At 43.2% G+C, this 22,687-nt stretch overlaps 1 protein-coding gene across 1 annotated transcript in view; it reads left to right on the top strand.

Annotated features, from left to right (window-relative positions):
- Nucleotides 1-223: 223 nt before the first annotated feature.
- LOC115141852 (neural cell adhesion molecule 1-like) overlaps nucleotides 224-22,687 on the top strand; it is a 125,740-nt gene continuing 103,276 nt past the window's right edge. The window contains exon 1 of the mRNA XM_065000367.1: nucleotides 224-482. Within this exon, the coding sequence (XP_064856439.1) occupies nucleotides 431-482 (52 nt within the window). The 5' untranslated portion in view covers nucleotides 224-430. The remainder of the gene's footprint in view (nucleotides 483-22,687) is intronic.

The raw sequence follows: 22,687 nt of genomic DNA, 5'->3' as shown, positions 1-22,687 counted from the left end.
TCTCACAGCTCTGTAGTTTGATTTTAAATGTGTATGTTGCATACGTCTGTCAAAATGTTGAATAATGGTAGGCGTATACGAATAGCCCTATAGTTTATGTTTGACCTATTTTGAATAAAAAAGGTAGGAGGACCACGGACTACTGCGCATAGCGCACTATTTTACAGCAAATCCTTGTGATTCCGATTGGGCGGATTAATTCACGTGTCTATGGAGGCAGTGGCTTGTCACTCATTCTTTGAACAGTGTGCTGGCGCTGATCTTCTGCCGCTGCTACATCGATAATCAACCAATTTGCCATACGAAAAATAAATATCTAGCAATATGGGAATGTAATATTTTTGAAAATATCAAGAACAATATCAAAATATCAAGAACAACCACAACATTCTTCATTAAGACATTTGCGTGGTCTAATCAAGGAGTTGCGATGCTCCACGCAAAGGATATCATCCTAGCCTTGCTTCTCGTGGGCTCTACAGGTAAGATAGTTAAGCTAATTTGACAGTTTTTCGTAATTACTTCTATTCAGGCCAGATATTTGATAAAATACTCGAATCAGGAAAGGTGGATTGTGCGTCCATGACAATCTGCATCCATTGAAGGACTGTGTACATGTCCCTCCTTCGACATCAGATGTCCCTCCTTTGTATCAGGTGGATGGATGTAAGATTGTCCAATTAAACGTTTTTCAGTGGGATGGTCCTTTCATGTAAATTGGCTGGCTAGCTGCTGCCATGTTGTTAACATATTCTGCCATGGTGTACACGAGTAAACATTTGCTTAGTTAATAATGCATTACTATATTTGATATATAGCTAGTTGTTTTTATCATATTCTGAGGGCAAATATAATTTTCACAAGTGTTAGCTAGCTAACCTTACCTACCTAGCCAGCATACCCATCAGCAAACCTGCTTATTCCGTCAAGGCAATGCATTTAAATTATGTTACGACCATTGGCAAACACCTGTGATACGTTTAAGTTGCTCTCATTACATTAGGGTTTATCTTTTGTTGCCATATCACCAGTAATTGCATTAATATAGAATATAGTATGGATTTGTCTATTGAATGGATTGCTTGCAAAACAGTGCTTGCTTGCGTACATCAATGCGTTTGTTGCTACTAACTCCTCCATCTCACCCAAACATCATGACTGTTTGCCAGCAACCTGAAATTTAGCTAACAATGTTTCTGAAATTGAGATTGAGCTACTTTCACAAGTGCAGCTACTTTCACTCGCTTGCAATTTTGTTAGCATCCATTTTACTCTGGTCCAGGTCCACACCTAGGTGGTCCAGCCATATCATCACAGGGAAGGGAATTTGGAGGGGAATTATCTGCTCTGTTGGGGAGAGGCATGCCACCCATGCGACTCATGGCTATTTAACAGTCGGGTGGCCTTGAGATAGAAGCTGTTTTTTAGTCTCACGGTCTCAGCGTTGATGCACCTGTACTGACCTCGCCTTCAGGATGATAGAGGGGTGAATAGGTCGTGGCTCAGGTGGTTGATGTCCAAGATGATCCTTTTGGCCTTCCTGTGACATTGATTGCTGCAAATCAATTACTTAAAAATCATACAATGTGATTTTCTGGATTTTTGTTTTAGATTCCGTCTCTCACAGTTGAAGTGTACCTATGATAAAAATTACAGACCTCTACATGCTTTGTAAGTCGGAAAACCTGCAAAATCGTCAGTGTATCAAATACTTGTTCTCCCCACTGTACGTAAATGTCAACAAAATAACTTTTTGGTCAGTGTGGTGTGTGTGACCTTTATTTAACTAGGCAAGTCAGTTAAGAACAATTTCTTATTTACAATGACGGCCCGGATGACACTGGGCCAATTGTGCGCTGCCCTATGGGACTCCCAATCAAGGCCGAATGTGATACAACCTGGATTCAAACCAGGGACGTAGTGATGCTTCTTGCACTGAGATGCAGTGCATTATACCGCTGTGTCCATGTGTGTGTGTGAAATATTTAACTGTGTGTGAAATATTTAACTGTACTAGAATGCTTAAAAGGCCGCTAAAATGTTAAATATTCGGTATTGGTATTGGGTTTTTTTTGGCAAGGAAAATATCGGTATCGGACAAAAATGTCATATGGTGCATCACTAGTTCAGACTATGATTTTTCAACGCCGATACCGATACCGATTATTGGAGGGCCCAAAAAAAGCAGATACCGATTAATCAGCCGATTTTTTTTTGCCATTTATTTGTAATAATGACAATTATAACAATACTGAATGAACACTTATTTGAACTTAATATAATACATCAATAAAAATCAATTTAGCCTCAAATAAATAATGAAACATGTTCAATTTGGTTTAAATAATGCAAAGACAAAGTGTTGGAGAAGAAAATAAAAGTGCAATATGTGCCATGTAAAAAAGCTAACGTTTAAGTTCCTTGCTCAGAACATGAGAACATATGAAAGCTGGTGGTTCCTTTTAACATGAGACTTCAATATTCCAAGGTAGAAGGTTTTAGGTTGTAGTTATAGTATTTATAGGACTATTTCTCTCTATACCATTTGTATTTCATATACCTTTGACAATTGGATGTTCTTATAGGCTCTTTAGTATTGCCAGTGTAACAGTATAGCTTCCATCCCTCTCCTCGCTCCTACCTGGGCTCGAACCAGGAACACATCGACAACAGCCACCCTCGAAGCAGCATTACCTATGCAGAGCAAGGGGAACAACTACTCCAAGTCTCAGAGAGAGTGACGTTTGAAATGCTATTAGCATGCAACCCGCTAACTAGCTAGCCATTTCACATCGGTTACACCATCCTAATCTCGGGAGTTGATAGGCTTGAAGACATAAACAGCGCAATGCTTGAAGCATTGCGAAGAGCTGCTGGCAAAACGCACGAAAGTGCTGTTTGAATGAATGCTTACGAGCCTACTGCTGCCTACCACCGTTCAGTCAGACTGCTCTATCAAATCATAGACTTAATTATAACATAATAACACACAGAAATACGAGCCTTAGGTCATTAATATGGTAGAATCCGGAAACTATCATTTCGAAAACAAGACGTTTATTCTTTCAGTGAAATACGGAACCGTTCCGTATTTTATCTAACGGGTGGCATCCATAAGTCTAAGTATTGCTGTTACATTGCACGACCTTCAATGTTATGTCATAATTACGTACAATTCTGGCAAATTAGGCAGCCCAAACTGTTGCATATACACTGACTCTGCGTGCAATGAACGCAAGAGAAGTGACACAATTTCACCTGGTTAATATTGCCTGCTAACCTGGATTTCTTTTAGCTAAATTTGCAGGTTTAGAAATATATACTTCTGTGTATTGATTTTAAGAAAGGCATTGATGTTTATGGTTTAAGTACACATTGGAGCAACAATACACACCGCATCAAGTATATGCAACGCAGGACACGCTAGATAAACTAGTAATATCATCATCAACCAATATCATTAACTAGTGATTATGATTGATTTTTTTCTTCACCTTTATTTAACTAGGCTAGTCAGTTAAGAACAATTTCTTATTTTCAATGACGGCCTAGGAACAGTGGGCTAACTGTCTTTTCAGGGGCAGAACGATAGATTTGTACCTTGTCAGCTCAGGGATTTGAACTTGCAACCTTTCTAGTTACTAGTCCAATGCTCTAACCACTAGCCTACTCTGCAGCCCCATTGTTTATTATAAGATAAGTTTAATGGTAGCTAGCAATTTACCTTGGCTTACTGCATTCACATAACAGGCATTCTCCTTGTGGAGTACAATGAGAGGCAGGTGGTTAGAGTGTTGGACTAGTAAACTGTAAGGTTGCAAGATTGAATCTCCCGAGCTCACAAGGTAAAAATCTGTCGTTCTGCCCCTGAACGAGGCAGTTAACCCACCGTTCCTAGGCCGTCATTGAAAATAAGAATGTGTTCTTAACTGACTTGCCTAGTTAAATAAAGATTAAATAAAGGTGTAAAGAAAAATAAACAGCCATATCGGTGCCTAAAAAAACTTGAAACCGGCCCTAATTAATCGGCCATTCCGATTAATCGGTCGATCTCTACACTCAAAGACATTCAGACACTTGTCCCGATGCCACTCCTGTGTTGTCTTGGCTGTGTGCTTATGGTCATTGTCCTTTTGGAAGGTGAACCTTCGCCCCAGTCTGAGGTCCTGAGCGGTCTGGAGCAGGTTTTCATTAAGGATCTTTCTGTATTTTGCTCCATTCATCTTTCCCTCGATCCTGACTAGTCTCCCAGTCCCTGCCGCTGAAACACATCCCCACAGCATGATGCTGCCACCACCATGTTTCACCGTTGGGATGATGCCAGGTTTCCTCTAGACGTGACGCTTGGCATTCAAGCCAAAGAGTTCAATCTTGGTTTCATCAGACCAGAGAATCTTGTTTCTCATGGTCTTAGAATCCTTTAGGTGCCTTTTGGCAAACTCCAAGCGGGCTGTCATGTGCATTCTACTGAGGAGTGCCTTCTGTCTCGCCACTCTACCATAGAGGCCTGATTGGTGGAGTGCTGCAGAGATCGTTGTTCTTCTGGAAGGTTATCCCATCTCCACGGAGAAACTCTGGAGCTCTGTCAGAGTGACCATCGGGTTCTTGGTCACCTCCCTGACCAAGGCCCTTCTCCCCCGATTGCTCAGTTTGGTTGGGCAGCCAGCTCAGGGAAGAGTCTTGGTGGTTCCAAAATTCTTCCATTTAAGAATGATGGCGGACACTGTCTTCTTGGGGACCTTCAATGCTGCAGACATTTTTTGGTAGCCTTCCGCAGATCTGTGCCTTGACTCAATCCTGTCTCGGAGCTCTACGGACAATTCCTTATGAATTGGTTTTTGCTCTGACATGCACTGTCAACTGTGGGACCTTATATAGACAGGCATGTGCCTTTCCAAATCATATCCATTCAATTGATTGGTGGACTCCAATCAAGTTGTAGAAACATCTCAAGGTTAATCAATTGAAACAGAATGCACCTGAGCTTAATTTCAAATCTCATAACAATGGCTCTGAATACTTATGTAAATAAGGTATCTGTTTTTATTTGTAATAAATTTGCAAAAAATGTATTTTCGCATTGTCATTATGGGGTGTATTGTGTAGAATGATGAGGAAAATGTTTAATTTTAGAATAAGTCTGTAATGTAAAAAAAAAATGTCTGGATGTCTACAGGGTAGCCTAGTGGTTAGAGCGTTGGACTAGTAACCAGAAGCTTGCTAGTTCAAACCCCTGAGCTGACAAGGTACAAATCTGTCATTCTGTCCCTGAACAGGCAGTTAACCCACTGTTCCTAGGCTGTCATTGAAAATAAGAATTTGTTCTTAACTGACTTGCCTAGTTAAATAAAGGTTTAAAAAAAATACATATACAGATTTTTGGAAATATGCACACTAGAAACTGGTTCTATATAGTGCCAAATTAGGGTTATTGGGCTTGCAACCATAGCGGAACCCATTTATGTCCTGTAGGCAACATTTTTGGAAAGTTCTATAAAGATACGTGCTTATAAGGTTCTTCATGGAACCTGTATGGTGCTATAAAGGTTCTATCCTAAGGTTCTATAAAGAACCAATTAAAAAAGTTTAAATGTAGCACCCTTTATTATGGCTCTATGGAGAATGGTTCTATACCCTAGTCAAAAATTCCTTAGATTGTAGCTACTAAAACAATTGGATACCATGAAATTGGGGAGAAAAGGGGGTAAAATAAATCAATAATAATAAAAAATCCTTTCATGTTATAGGATTCCAATAAAATAGTCCAATAGAAAAATCCTGTATGATTTTGGAACTAGTCCTATTGGATCCAATGGGATTCTATGCTATTGGATTTTGTTTTATGGGTGTTATCCTGTAGAATTCCAATCCAATAATCCAATAGAATAATCCTATCAGATTTCGGAACCTATCCTATTGGACCAATTTTTCTATTGGATTCTTGTATTGGAATTATATAGGATAACACCCATTTAATGGGTTCAATTAAGAAAAATACTAATAAAATACCTATAAGATCCAAATGTATTACTTTTGATTTCCAAAAGGAAAAATATGGTCCAATAGAATTCCAGTAGGATTCTGATACAGGTGACACAAAATCCTATAGGACTACGACAATCTACAATTTTTGTAGAACCATACAGGGTTTTGTTAAAATTCCATAGGTTTTATATTTGTTTATTAACAAGTTGAATCAGGTTTGTTAGCTCTGGAATGGCTGGGGGAGGAGAGAATTGACAACTACTGACTTAGTCAACTGTTCTCAATTGACACAAGGTCATACCGTGAGTCTTTCACAAAACACAGTCATATATAACATGTAATAGCGTAACACAGCAGCGTTCTTTGGATCAGGATGGTTCCACGTAGAACCATCACTCTTCCCAAAGAACCATTGAGGAACCCACATTTTTTTGTGTGTGCGGGGGGCTGCCACACTGGGCACACAGGGAGCTGTTGTGGGGGGTTATGTGCCTTGTTCAAGGAGGCAATGGTATCTAGGATTTGATACCAGCAACCCTCCAGTTGCCAGCTCACTGCCCCCCAACTTGTCACGCGGGACTAGGTGTGTGTGCAGGAATCAGACGCAGAGAGAGAGTAACGGAGTAAAGTGCTTTACTATTGCACACCAAACTGATAAGCCCAATACAATACAGGGCGCAGGACACTATACCAGACAACCCAAAACCACAGGGTGTCCAGTATAGAAAATAAAATACACCACGACCTGATATGTACACATGTAACAAAAGACAATCCCGCACAAAACAAGGGCGGGTCAAACTACTACACATAGGGAAGCTAATTAAACCAAATTAAACACAGGTGAAACTAATAAGACAAAACCAACAGACAAACGAAAAAGGGATCGGTAGGGGAGGGGAGCCAACTTCGGCGGAAGTCGTGACACAACTTTTCCCATTGGATCCAGGATTCTAATTGGCCACCCTCCGGTTGCTGGCTCTCCTCTCTAACCGCTAGGCAACCTACTGCCCCTAAGTCATGAACAAAATCAGTTTGAGTTTGCCATAAAATATCCTACAGTGGTTTTTCCATAAACGTAAATTGACGTAAATTGCGTATTTAGTGGGATGAAACCTGTCCAAGTTAGTATACAAATAGCCTTCCCAGTCTAATGGTGGTGCACAGGTGCAGGAAACCAAGTGTTTCCCTACTTGATTACAAAACAAGGCCACTATTGTGTTGTGTTATCATAAAACATAGGACTATGCTTCAATAAGTAGGCTACTTAGGTTGGACATCTGTGATTGCATCTCACATAACATGATGTTTAAGATGTGCATACATGTAGCTAGGTGTGTAAAGAATGCTTCATGAACATACTAGATCGTTACTGAAGGTTTTAGTGGTGATGCTCACTCAACTGCTAGCCTACACGCTGTATGTGACTCATCTCTGTGATGTCACCTGATATGGTGACGAGTTGCGGTCCTCGAGCTCCAGCTGTGAGGGAGGCTGCTGTGCCTGGTAATGCTGCGGTGTCATCATCATGGTAGCTTAGATCGAGGATGTAGCCTACCTGGTAATACCATGTCTTTATCAGCTGTAATAAAAGGCTATTTTGGTTAAGGCTTATCTCCTGGCCATCTGTTGTTGTGATTGTGTTTGGTTTCATTCCTCCCAGGAGCAGAACACTGTGTTACCCCCCCCTGAGATCCTAGCACGAGAAGGAGATGCTAATTGGCAATAAACCTTTGCTTATCATGTCAACAAGCAATGTTGTTGTTCCTCTTGATATATAAGCCATTTGAATATACATTTTGAATATTCTCAAATCCTGTTGACTTTACTTAATCGTAATGCTCCCTAAACTTGAAAGTAGACCTGGCCTATTGACTATTTTCCACGTCTGTTGGTGGTTTTAATAGCAACCTGATATAAACTTTGGAATTTGCCGTAATTGGATGAACGTTGATTTTAGACCCATGAATTCTGCGTGGTTACATGGCTCGCGACTTCAAGTCCAGTGCTGCATTGTTGTTGGAGAAGTGAACGTAGCTCTTCATCCGATGCGGGCAACCTGGGTATTCCTCAGAGACCAAACGAATGGAAGAGCGAATGGACTGGAAACCTTTCTGCGTGATGATCTAATGCAATTGCTCTGTTGCTCATTAGTAGAAGAAAAAAACATAGGATCTGAAGACGGAAGCTGGAGAGAGAAGGTCGGAAAAGGCATGTCAGAGACAGCCAACACATAACCTATCATCTGATTCATAATGCTGTTGGACTAATATCTCCATTTCGAGGTTTGTGGTTAGAAATATCAGCGGTATGGTAGTGAGGATATCAGGGCTGCACTTCTTGATGCTGGTTAGCCTACTCTCTATGAATGGTAACTTTGACATCCAAGAAGTAATATCTCAAGGTATAATTTTGGCAGAGGCAGACACAGACGTTAGCTATGCCTCTCCATGGTCCATTTTAGTTCCTGCTGTGACTGTCTGCACAGTCTTATGAGTGGTGATTATGACAACAACTCTACAGCCAATCATGCAGGCCTAGGTCTATGCTTGTATTTCTGCTGGATCCTGTCATATGATGGTGTCGACCCCAGCCAATCATGTTAGTGGAGGTTTTTGCTGCAGGAGCAGTGTTTCAGTCTCAGTTGCCAGGTAATAATAGGGTAGTGTTCATTCAGATCAGATCATAGCTGATCACTTATCAGCATTATCTACTAAAGCTGTGTTTGTTTGTAAACACACTGATATCAGGAGCAATTGCCTGTGCTCTTTCTTCATAGTGAACAACATGGACATACCTGCAGTGAGCTTTCACCTAGGGGTCCTCCATTACAACCTGCTTTGAGAAGAATTGGCACATGTACAGAACATTACAACACACTTACTAGCCTACACTTAGTTGCTGGACTGCTATCTTTAGTTCAGCTGGTGTTTGAATAGCATATGTTACTTAAGCTGTTTATGGGTGGGCTCCCTCCCAGATAAGCTGCTTGGCACCTTGGAGCTCTTAGCATGTACAGTGAAACTTATATTTCAGTGTGTGTTAAGTAAGGTTTTCTATCCTATTTTATGTCTGTGTTACCAATCCAGCTTCATAACTGTATATTTGATGTGTTGTGGGCTAAGTAGTTGGATCAAGCCAAGAATCATGTTTGTCTTTTATCCTTAAAGCCCAGTAAGCATCCGAATTTACTCAGACCTGTATGTGCAGCTGGCTGACTGACTGGCTGGCTGGCTGGCTGTGCGTTTCCGTGCATCTGAGGTGTGCATCTGGTGAGGCTGGCCAAATCATCCACAAGGAAATATTTCACAATGCAAGATGATGATGATCTCAGATTGACCACAAGACCAAACTGGGAACATGGGATGTTTCAATTCATCTTGGATGGATGAGCCACATGGATGTGGATGGAGGATCTAGGAGGAATGTTTGGATGAAGGATCCAGTGAGACCAGAGTATGCACTGTTTGATATTCTGGGTAACCAGCAGAGCAGAGCCTCTCTCAGAGGCGTAGGAGAGGACTGCTGCAGCCAACCTCAGCTTCCCCTTTGATAGTGAGTGGAGCAGACAGATCCAGGCCTCTGAGAGATGCTTGGCCCTAGGGGACTAAAAACATGACGTTACACATGCACACTAACACAGTGTTCTGTCTACACACAAAACAACACAGTGACTAGGGCTGTGACGGTCAAGGAAGTTTGGATGACAGTTATTGGTCAGCCAAATGATTGTGGTCACTGTTATAACCATTAGATTTTTTTTTAGAGACATTTAACTATTCGATTTCTTTTTTAGACACATTTTCTCCTCTCCTGACTGCATATGCTGGTGCTGCAGAGAGGGGGGTTGCCTAGGCAACCAAAGATTCATTTGCTACAACACCTTGCTTGTTTCAGCAAGGAGCAATAAAGTTTCATTGCTTTGTTAAGAGTCCATGTTACCGCAGAATATGATATTATTTTTGACAACATTGCAATATTAATTTTGCGCTAGTCGGCTGTACCTGAACCAAAACTCCAGTATTTGTTTTCAGCTCTTTTATTTCCATGACTGATCAAAACTCGTTTTCTCATGGGTCTCTCTTGTCCCTCTGCAGCAGATATATGATAAGCAATATGTTTGGAACATCGAATCGCAAAAAAGTCACAGTATGGAATTGCAATACATATAGAATTGTGAGAATCATGAGAAACGTAATACATAATACTAACTATCGCAATAATATCGTATCGTGAGGTCCCTGGCAATTCCCAACCCTACCTCTCGCACACTATCAGAGGCACAACATCCGTCGCCCGTGGCTGTTGACTGCCACACAGTGCCTGCTGCTTTTGTCACTGATTAGAATACGACTTTATGCCCCTGCCCTTTTCATTAATAATATTGTACAACAAGTGTTGGTTTTCCATTCATCGGCAGCTATTAGAAATGCAGTTTCTTGTTATGCTGTTTTCTACATTTCTACATAGTTGTCTTTTTTCACCGTTTGCCCTCCAGGTTATAGGGAACATATATCAAAAGTTGGCTGACTTGGTCAACGTTTTGTCAAAGCAGCAGCTGGCTTACAGTACCTTGGCATTAGGAGAGCATTTGGCATGAGATCAGGATTTCTAATAGCACTTGGCAGGTAAACAACCTGTTTGAGTTGTTAAATTGGACAGTATTGTTATCTTGAGCTTTGAGGTAGGGTCCACCACCAGCTCTTTCCTTTTGCGGCTTGTTTTGTTGAGAGCATCCCTTCCGGCCATGATGAATAGTTGTATTGTAATGATGGTTGTTATAGAAGAGTAATTACAGAAGCATGTGTCATGATTAAGGACCCTATGTTCCAGTGTGGAGCTGGATTCACCCTCCACTGCATGTCCTAATCCTGGGGGCAACAGTTGTCTTCGGAACCTGACCAGCTCAACTCAACCTCCCCTGTCTGACTGACAGCCTCATAGGCAGGCCAGCTGAATGATGAGAACCACAAAGGTTAGACCATGATGATGAGGGGTAGCCTACTGTACACTCATGCTGGAAGGTGTACATTCATGCTGTACATTCATGCTGGAAGGTGTACATTCATGCTGTACATTCATGCTGGAAGGTGTACATTCATGCAGTACATTCATGCTGGAAGGTGTACATTCATGCTGTACATTCATGCTGGAAGGTGTACATTCATGCAGTACATTCATGCTGGAAGGTGTACATTCATGCTGTACATTCATGCTGGAAGGTGTACATTCATGCTGGAAGGTACATTCATGCTGGAAGATGTACATTCATGCTGTACATTCATGCTGGAAGGTGTACATTCATGCTGGAAGGTGTACATTCATGCTGGAAGGTACATTCATGCTGGAAGGTATACATTCATGCTGGAAGGTACATTCATGCTGGAAGGTGTACATTCATGCTGTGCATTCATGCTGGAAGGTGTACATTCATGCTGGAAGGTGTACATTCATGCTGTACATGCATGCTGGAAGGTGTACATTCATGCTGGAAGGTGTACATTCATGCTGTACATTCATGCTGGAAGGTGTACATTCATGCTGTGCATTCATGCTGGAAGGTGTACATTCATGCTGGAAGGTGTACATTCATGCTGTACATGCATGCTGGAAGGTGTACATTCATGCTGGAAGGTGTACATTCATGCTGTACATTCATGCTGGAAGGTGTACATTAATGCTGGAAGGTACATTCATGCTGGAAGGTGTACATTCATGCTGTGCATTCATGCTGGAAGGTGTACATTCATGCTGGAAGGTGTACATTCATGCTGTACATTCATGCTGGAAGGTGTACATTCATGCTGGAAGGTGTACATTCATGCTGTACATTCATGCTGTAAGGTGTACATTAATGCTGGAAGGTGTACATTCATGCTGGAAGGTGTACATTCATGCGGGAAGGTGTACATTCATGCGGGAAGGTGTACATTCATGCTGGAAGGTGTACATTCATGCGGGAAGGTGTACATTCATGCTGTACATTCATGCGGGAAGGTGTACATTCATGCTGTACATTCATGCGGGAAGGTGTACATCCATGCTGGAAGGTGTACATTCATGCTGGAAGGTGTACATTCATGCTGGAAGGTGTACATTCATGCTGTACATTCATGCTGGAAGGTGTACATTAATGCTGGAAGGTGTACATTCATGCTGGAAGGTGTACATTCATGCGGGAAGGTGTACATTCATGCTGTACATTCATGCTGGAAGGTGTACATTCATGCTGGAAGGTGTACATTCATGCTGTACATTCATTCTGGAAGGTGTACATTCATGCTGTGCATTCATGCTGGAAGGTGTACATTCATGCTGGAAGGTGTACATTCATGCTGTACATTCATGCTGGAAGGTGTACATTAATGCTGGAAGGTACATTCATGCTGGAAGGTGTACATTCATGCTGTGCATTCATGCTGGAAGGTGTACATTCATGCTGGAAGGTGTACATTCATGCTGGAAGGTGTACATTCATGCTGTACATTCATGCTGGAAGGTGTACATTCATGCTTTACATTCATGCTGGAAGGTGTACATTCATGCTGGAAGGTGTACATTCATGCTGGAAGGTGTACATTCATGCTGTACATTCATGCTGGAAGGTGTACATTCATGCTGGAAGGTGTACATTCATGCTGTACATTCATGCTGGAAGGTGTACATTCATGCTGGAAGGTGTACATTCATGCTGGAAGGTGTACATTCATGCTGTACATTCATGCTGTAAGGTGTACATTAATGCTGGAAGGTGTACATTCATGCTGTAAGGTGTACATTCATGCTGGAAGGTGTACATTCATGCGGGAAGGTGTACATTCATGCTGTACATTCATGCTGGAAGGTGTACATTCATGCTGTACATTCATTCTGGAAGGTGTACATTCATGCTGTGCATTCATGCTGGAAGGTGTACATTCATGCTGGAAGGTGTACATTCATGCTGGAAGGTGTACATTCATGCTGTACATTCATGCTGGAAGGTGTACATTAATGCTGGAAGGTACATTCATGCTGGAAGGTGTACATTCATGCTGTGCATTCATGCTGGAAGGTGTACATTCATGCTGGAAGGTGTACATTCATGCTGGAAGGTGTACATTCATGCTGTACATTCATGCTGGAAGGTGTACATTCATGCTTTACATTCATGCTGGAAGGTGTACATTCATGCTGGAAGGTGTACATTCATGCTGGAAGGTGTACATTCATGCTGTACATTCATGCTGGAAGGTGTACATTCATGCTGGAAGGTGTACATTCATGCTGGAAGGTGTACATTCATGCGGGAAGGTACATTCATGCTGTACATTCATGCTGGAAGGTGTACATTCATGCTGTACATTCATGCTGGAAGGTGTACATTCATGCTGTACATTCATGCTGGAAGGTGGACATTAATGCTGTACATTCATTCTGGAAGGTGTACATTCATGCTGTACATTCATGCTGGAAGGTGTACATTCATGCTGGAAGGTGTACATTCATGCTGTACATTCATGCTGGAAGGTACATTCATGCTGGAAGGTACATTCATGCTGGAAGGTACATTCATGCTTTACATTCATGCTGGAAGGTACATTCATGCTGGAAGGTGTACATTCGTGCTGGAAGGTGTACATTCATGCTGTACATTCATGCTGGAAGGTGTACATTCATGCTGTACATTCATGCTGGAAGGTGTACATTCATGCTGGAAGGTACATTCATGCTGGAAGGTGTACATTCATGCTGGAAGGTGTACATTCATGCTGGAAGGTACATTCATGCTGTACATTCATGCTGGAAGGTGTACATTCATGCTGTACATTCATGCTGGAAGGTGTACATACATTCATGCTGGAAGGTGTACATTCATGCTGTATATTCATGCTCTGACTGTCGGAGTCCAGTGACAGTCCAGTGACATCTCAAAGCTTAAATACATTTTCTGGTACTTTGGCTACTAAGAAAGTATGTTTTAAACCTCCCGCTTTGGCTTAATGTGTCAATGTGTAGTTCATACATTCATAATCACTGAATTACTGTTTTACCTCAATTATACACTAAATCCCTAGTTTGAATGCGACTGTTTTCTTGAAGCTGTGCCGTGCCATTTTCCCTACATTTACCCCCATGTGGGTCAGCCCCCTAGCAGTTCGAGTGACAGCTAGCAAGAGGCCTGCTCAGTTTATTCAACGAGGTTGCAGGACGTGCTCAACGGCTCAGTGGACACAGCAGATAGGGAGGGAGGGAGAGCAATGGCGTTGTGCACATATCTGCACATATGTGACATAGTACACAATGTTTGGGGACCACTTTTGGCTCGTGAGTGATACCTTCATAACTCCTGGCTAAAAAGTATACGAAAGTACTGGAGAAACCTTTAAGCCTACAACATCAGCTTCCCTTTGAGTCATCCAAAGATTTTCCACTAGGAGAGGGGAAGTCCAGTCCACATCTCAACATTTTTCAACAAAAAGTTTCTCAGTTGCATAGTTTCTCTCTGAGCTGACATAATCATGTGGGCTAATTTTCAGGTTGATGATGAGCTTCATGCATCATTTATTTGGTGCTAGGTAGAGGTGGGAATTGCCAGGGACCTCATGATATGATATAATCACGATACTTAGGTGCTGGCTGATAAGTTATTCATTGCAATTTTCACTATTCTATATGAGTTTTGATCAGTCGTGGAAATAAAAGTGCTGTAAACGAATTGGGTCCTTATTTAAAAAGAAGATGGAGAACAAGCTATTAAGGAAAAATACTGGAGTGTTGGTGCACGTACAGCTGACTACAGTCTTTGTGTTCATGCATCCATGCAGAATACGGTGCATTTATTATTAAAACACTATAGAAGATAGTACTGCCAACCCAGCTGCCTGTACACAGGCAACATGAAGAATAGGGATCGTTCCCCCTCAGGTAGCAACATCCTACCCATCATCTAAAATTACACTTTTAGTCAACCCTTGTCAATGTACATTTCCTTGCATATTGTATGTATACTGTAAACTAGCCATGCTAAACATTTTCAGGGTTTTTCACAAGGCCTATGCTAAACCCTGATCATGTTTAGCATGACTAGTAAAAAGTGCATATTAAGTAAGGGAAAATAGTTTATTTGGGCAATGTTGGGCCCTAATAATTAGGGTTTATTAGAGCTGCTGGGGTCTGGGAAGGCCACAGACAGGACACTATCTCCAGAGGAGCGACAGTGTAGAGACTCTGCCCATCATTAAACATTAAAACGTAATTATCCTTCCACACTAGTCACTCCAGCTGAATCCTAAATTAGTGTAAATCTTAATAACAAAATGCATTAACTTCTTGAGTGTAGGGGGCAGGATTTTCGTTTTTGGCTAAAAAACGTACCCAATTGAAACGGCCTAGTTCTCAGGCCCAGAAACTAGAATATGCATATAATTGTCAGATTAGGATAGAAAACACTCTAAAGTTTCCAAAACTGTCAAAATATTGTCTGTGAGTATAACAGAACTGATATTGCAGGTGAAAACCTGAGTAAAATCCAACAAGGAAGTGCTGTTTTTCCTGAAAGCTCTCTGTTCCATTGGATGTCTTGCCTCCATTTAAAGGGATATCAACCAGATTCCTTTTCCTATGGCTTCCTCAAGGTGACAACAGTCATTAGACATAGTTTCAGGCTTTTAATTTGAAAAATGAGTGAGAAAGATCACATCGCGTCAGTGGATAGCTGGGTGTTCGCAGAGTTTTGCTTGCACAACAGAGTGGGGCAGCCATTGTCTCTCCCTCTCCTATTGAAAAAGCTACAGTCCCGGTTGATATATTATCGATTATATATTTTAAAAACAACCTGAGGATTGATCATAAAAAACGTTTGACATGTTTCTGTGGACATTACGGATACTATTTGGAATTTTTGTCTGCGATGTCGTGACCGCTCGAGCCTGTGGATTTCTGAACATAACGCGCCAAACAAATGGAGGTATTTTGGATATAAAAATAATCTTTATGGAACAAAAGGAACATTTATTGTGCAACTGGGAGTCTCGTGAGTGCAAACATCTGAAGATCATCAAAGGTAAGCGATTTAATTTAGTGCTTTTCTGACTTTCGTGACCAATCTACTTGGCTGCTAGTGTTTGTAATATTTTGTCTACTGAGAGAGATGTTCTTACATAAATGCTTGTTATGATTCCGCAGAAAAGCTGTATTGAAATCTAACATGCCAGGTGGATTAACAACAAGCTAAGCTGTGTTTTGCTATATTGCAATTTATTTTTTATTTTTAGTTATTTAATTTGAATTTGGCACGCTGCAATTCAGCGGGTGTTGATGAAAATGATCCCGCTAACGGGATGGGTGCGTCAAGAACTTTTTAACATTAAGCCTGGTGTCTTGGAGAGACTTGGCAACTAATAATCCTGAATGTTTTAGCAGGTCAACTCCTGATTTGTCTCCATAATAGCAGTGAGATAAATGATTAGGCTAGGAAATAGTAATTTATTCATAGTTTAATCATTCACACGTTTCAGTAAAACATTCTTCGGCATTTGGTCAAACGTCATCATGACATAACACAGCGCCACCATAGACCTTCAGGGTCCACTTTGCCCTTTTTCATTTCTAAAGCACAACCATGGCTGTTGTGTTCCCAATGAATAATGAATGACTAATGAAATGGGCATGGCCCTTCTCTCTCACCACCACCACTGTTTGCCTCTGTGCTTGACCACTCTGCAATGCTCAGGAGAAATACTGCTGTCACACTGAAGCTGTAAGAAAGCCTTGTTGTTACTCACTGCTTGTTCATTTCTCATGCAAGCCAAGTGTGTGTATCAGCGTTTAATGCCCTTAAGAGAGTTGTGTAAAGCTAGGTGCCAGAGAATAACAAGGTCCCTCAAATAAATGGAATGTTACCTTGCAGCTGTACCTTGTGGCATTTCAGATTTTTGCTACGTCTGACCTTGCACACTCCATTAATGTTGGGGAGAAAGAACGGCTTTGAATAAATACAACTAACAAATGGAAAATGTACTTTTTTTCCTTCCGCACGAAAATTGGATGTCCATTTGGAAGCTGATGAAGTGTTCATATTTCTGATCCACACACACGTTTGGCTCCCTCAACCTTTCATTTGGCAGCTGAACCTCATGAATTATGAAGTGATGCTGGAAGCTCAGGGCAGCTAAATCAAAGGAGAAAGAGAGAGTGAGAGAGAGGGAGGGAGGCAGGGAGACAGAAATGGGGGAGAGGGAGAGATAGGGAAGAGAGATAGACAGGAGAGAGAGCAATGGGGAGAGGGGATGCTCTTGTCTCAGAGGAGGATAAAGAAGTGGTAAGCCCTACACTGTTGTAGTAGCCTAGCCCTCAAAGTTGTTCCTAGCCAGCTAGCATGGAGTAGATTGATGGATCCAATCTTCTCAGACCTCTGATATCTGAACCAGAGTCTAGTATTCTAAACTAACAATAGATGTTGTATATGCTTACAGTACTGTGGTTTGAGCGATACATTACACAGCATTTATTTCACAGGAAATGCACAGCATCTTTCAATGCCTTTTTAACTCTGAGAAATAGTTGTTTAGTTCTGGGTTGTGGGTTTTTGCTGTGTTGATGATAAACGCCTGAAGCATTTAAATCCTCATGCAAGAAGTGAAATGCCATCACTCTACTGAGTCATTCAGGGCCAATAAATGCTGTATCTTATAGCTAAAGGCCAAAAATCTAACTTAACATTTACTTTACTTTTGTATGTAAATGTATTTGCTGGGTTCAACTCAAGTGTGAGTGCCCTGACAGGTATTTTTAAGTCTAGAGTAGAGCATCAAAGCATCTATCCTATTAGTTATTCATGTTAGTAACACATCACGCTGTTTGTTTCCATGCAGGCTTGTATGAACTGTAGTCCCCCAAAATAGAATAAAAAAGCTTTATCATGATGACCAAATGGATGTAACATTCTCTGTGACGACTAGGTTCAATAGACTTGAACTGCAGCAGCCCAGTGGCTGAGATGATGTCTGAGAGGTTTTTTGTGTCACTGCTTGAGGGGCATTAAAGTAGGGTTCCCATTTTCAAATAGGTTTGCATGTACCCATTTTTGCTTAGAAGCTACTGTGGCCTGATTACAGATGATATTTTTCAGAATTCTAGTTCCCTATTTAGCCCAAGTTTGTTTCTCTGTACAGCTGGCATGACTCATCAAACCTCCTCTCTCTCTCTCTCTCTCTCTCTCTCTCTCTCTCTCTCTCTCTCTCTCTTCATCTCTCTTCATCTCTCTCTCTCTCTCTCTTCATCTCTCTCTCTCTCTCTCCCTCTCTCCCTCTCTCCCTCCCTCCCTCCCTGAAGGGTCTGTCCTCAGTGTGACTCATTGCCCTGCTCAGCCTGAAAGCACTCTTGCTCTTGCTCTCCTCTTGCTCTCTTGGCCAACAGAAACAGGATGTGTCATGAACCCCATCGTTCTGCCTTTGCACGGATGCCACGGAGAGCAAGCGGGGCTGATGACAGCTGTCAGCCAGGGCCATGTGAGGCCAATCAAACTATCTCACAGGCAGACAGTCACAGAGCAAGCGTCCACTGAGAGGGTCGCTGCCTTTTGTCTTAGATGAGTGGAGCTCAACACAGTGAGCCCTAGTGTTACTAAAGCACTCTGAGATATGCACTAAGTGGGAAAGTCTCCCACAATTTTGCAGAGTTCGCCCCTTTTTTTCTCCTTGCATCTTTAATTATGGAAGCAACTGCCTTCTGGGAGCTATAGGCTACAGTCACAAATGTGCCTCTTGGTCTGCAGCCAGTGTAGTAGGAAGCCCTTCCATTACGATCAATGGCCACCCGGAGATGTCTACATCCGCTGCCACTGGAGGTTCCTTGGTTTGTCAGGACCGACCCACATCCCCATCGAGACGCAGAGGGACAGGAAGTACCCAAGTCAGTCCCTCCCTGGCCAGATCTAGCTGAGTACAGCAGTCACAGCACAGTGCTGTTCCTTCTGCCTTGCTGCCCAGACTAGTGAAAAGTGGAAACCTATTCTGCCTCACAGACTAGTGTACAGTGGAAACCTATTCCGCCTCACTGCCCAGACTAGTGTACAGTGGAACCCTATTCCGCCTCACAGACTAGTGTACAGTGGAAACCTATTCCGCCTCACTGCCCAGACTAGTGAAAAGTGGAAACCTATTCCGCCTCACTGTCCAGACTAGTGTACAGTGGGAACCTATTCTGCCTCACTGTCCAGACTAGTGTACAGTGGGAACCTATTCTGCCTCACTGTCCAGACTAGTGTACAGTGGAAACCTATTCTGCCTCACTGCCCAGACTAGTGTACAGTGGGAACCTATTCTGCCTCACTGCCCAGACTAGTGTACAGTGGGAACCTATTCTGCCTCACTGTCCAGACTAGTGTACAGTGGAAACGTATTCTGCCTCACTGCCCAGACTAGTGTACAGTGGGAACCTATTCTGCCTCACTGTCCAGACTAGTGTACAGTGGAAACCTATTCTGCCTCACTGCCCAGACTAGTGTACAGTGGGAACCTATTCTGCCTCACTGTCCAGACTAGTGTACAGTGGAAACCTATTCTGCCTCACTGTCCAGACTAGTGTACAGTGGAAACCTATTCTGCCTCACTGCCCAGACTAGTGTACAGTGGAAACCTATTCTGCCTCACTGCCCAGACTAGTGTACAGTGGAAACCTATTCTGCCTCACTGCCCAGACTAGTGTACAGTGGAAACCTATTCCGCCTCACTGCCCAGACTAGTGTACAGTGGAAACCTATTCTGCCTCACTGCCCAGACTAGTGTACAGTGGAAACCTATTCCGCCTCACAGACTAGTGTACAGTGGGAACCTATTCCGCCTCACTGCCCAGACTAGTGTACAGTGGAAACCTATTCTGCCTCACTGCCCAGACTAGTGTACAGTGGAAACCTATTCTGCCTCACTGCCCAGACTAGTGTACAGTGGAAACCTATTCTGCCTCACTGGCCAGACTAGTGTACAGTGGGAACCTATTCCGCCTCACTGCCCAGACTAGTGTACAGTGGAAACCTATTCTGCCTCACTGCCCAGACTAGTGTACAGTGGAAACCTATTCTGCCTCACTGCCCAGACTAGTGTACAGTGGAAACCTATTCTGCCTCACTGTCCAGACTAGTGTACAGTGGAAACCTATTCCGCCTCACTGCCCAGACTAGTGTACAGTGGAAACCTATTCCGCATCACTGCCCAGACTAGTGTACAGTGGAAACCTATTCTGCCTCACTGCCCAGACTAGTGTACAGTGGAAACCTATTCTGCCTCACTGCCCAGACTAGTGTACAGTGGGAACCTATTCTGCCTCACTGTCCAGACTAGTGTACAGTGGAAACCTATTCTGCCTCACTGCCCAGACTAGTGTACAGTGGAAACCTATTCTGCCTCACTGCCCAGACTAGTGTACAGTGGAAACCTATTCTGCCTCACTGCCCAGACTAGTGTACAGTGGGAACCTATTCTGCCTCACTGCCCAGACTAGTGTACAGTGGAAACCTATTCTGCCTCACTGCCCAGACTAGTGTACAGTGGGAACCTATTCTGCCTCACTGCCCAGACTAGTGTACAGTGGAAACCTATTCCGCCTCACAGACTAGTGTACAGTGGAAACCTATTCTGCCTCACTGCCCAGACTAGTGTACAGTGGAAACCTATTTTGCCTCACTGCCCAGACTAGTGTACAGTGGAAACCTATTCTGCCTCACTGCCTAGACTAGTGTACAGTGGAAACCTATTCTGCCTCACTGGCCAGACTAGTGTACAGTGGGAACCTATTCCGCCTCACTGCCCAGACTAGTGTACAGTGGAAACCTATTCTGCCTCACTGCCCAGACTAGTGTACAGTGGAAACCTATTCTGCCTCACTGCCCAGACTAGTGTACAGTGGGAACCTATTCTGCCTCACTGCCCAGACTAGTGTACAGTGGAAACCTATTCTGCCTCACTGTCCAGACTAGTGTACAGTGGAAACCTATTCCGCCTCACTGCCCAGACTAGTGTACAGTGGAAACCTATTCCGCCTCACTGCCCAGACTAGTGTACAGTGGAAACCTATTCTGCCTCACTGCCCAGACCAGTGGAAACTATTCTGCCTCACTGTCCAGACTAGTGTACAGTGGGAACCTATTCTGCCTCACTGCCCAGACTAGTGTACAGTGGAAACCTATTCCGCCTCACAGACTAGTGTACAGTGGAAACCTATTCTGCCTCACTGCCCAGACTAGTGTACAGTGGAAACCTATTCTGCCTCACTGCCCAGACTAGTGTACAGTGGAAACCTATTCTGCCTCACTGGCCAGACTAGTGTACAGTGGAAACCTATTCCGCCTCACTGCCCAGACTAGTGTACAGTGGAAACCTATTCTGCCTCACTGCCCAGACTAGTGTACAGTGGAAACCTATTCTGCCTCACTGCCCAGACTAGTGTACAGTGGAAACCTATTCTGCCTCACTGCCCAGACTAGTGTACAGTGGAAACCTATTCTGCCTCACTGTCCAGACTAGTGTACAGTGGAAACCTATTCTGCCTCACTGCCCAGACTAGTGTACAGTGGAAACCTATTCTGCCTCACTGCCCAGACTAGTGTACAGTGGAAACCTATTCTGCCTCACTGCCCAGACTAGTGTACAGTGGAAACCTATTCTGCCTCACTGCCCAGACTAGTGTACAGTGGAAACCTATTCTGCCTCACTGGCCAGACTAGTGTACAGTGGAAACCTATTCTGCCTCACTGCCCAGACTAGTGTACAGTGGAAACCTATTCTGCCTCACTGCCCAGACTAGTGTACAGTGGAAACCTATTCTGCCTCACTGCCCAGACTAGTGTACAGTGGAAACCTATTCTGCCTCACTGCCCAGACTAGTGTACAGTGGAAACCTATTCTGCCTCACTGCCCAGACTAGTGTACAGTGGAAACCTATTCCGCCTCACTGCCCAGACTAGTGTACAGTGGAAACCTATTCTGCCTCACTGCCCAGACTAGTGTACAGTGGAAACCTATTCTGCCTCACTGCCCAGACTAGTGTACAGTGGAAACCTATTCTGCCTCACTGCCCAGACTAGTGTACAGTGGAACCTATTCTGCCTCACTGCCCAGACTAGTGTACAGTGGAAACCTATTCTGCCTCACTGCCCAGACTAGTGTACAGTGGAAACCTATTCTGCCTCACTGCCCAGACTAGTGTACAGTGGAAACCTATTCCGCCTCACTGCCCAGACTAGTGTACAGTGGAAACCTATTCCGCCTCACTGCCCAGACTAGTGTACAGTGGAAACCTATTCTGCCTCACTGCCCAGACTAGTGTACAGTGGAAACCTATTCTGCCTCACTGCCCAGACTAGTGTACAGTGGGAACCTATTCTGCCTCACTGCCCAGACTAGTGTACAGTGGAAACCTATTCTGCCTCACTGCCCAGACTAGTGTACAGTGGAAACCTATTCTGCCTCACTGCCCAGACTAGTGTACAGTGGAAACCTATTCTGCCTCACTACCCAGACTAGTGTACAGTGGAAACCTATTCCGCCTCACTGCCCAGACTAGTGTACAGTGGAAACCTATTCTGCCTCACTGCCCAGACTAGTGTACAGTGGAAACCTATTCTGCCTCACTGCCCAGACTAGTGTACAGTGGGAACCTATTCTGCCTCACTGCCCAGACTAGTGTACAGTGGAAACCTATTCTGCCTCACTGTCCAGACTAG

The sequence above is a fragment of the Oncorhynchus nerka genome, linkage group LG14 (genome assembly GCF_034236695.1).
Source record: "Oncorhynchus nerka isolate Pitt River linkage group LG14, Oner_Uvic_2.0, whole genome shotgun sequence".
Classification (NCBI taxonomy): Eukaryota; Metazoa; Chordata; class Actinopteri; order Salmoniformes; family Salmonidae; genus Oncorhynchus; species Oncorhynchus nerka.
Note: the sequence above shows the minus strand (reverse complement) of the source record. Positions and strands in the feature narration are given on the sequence as shown.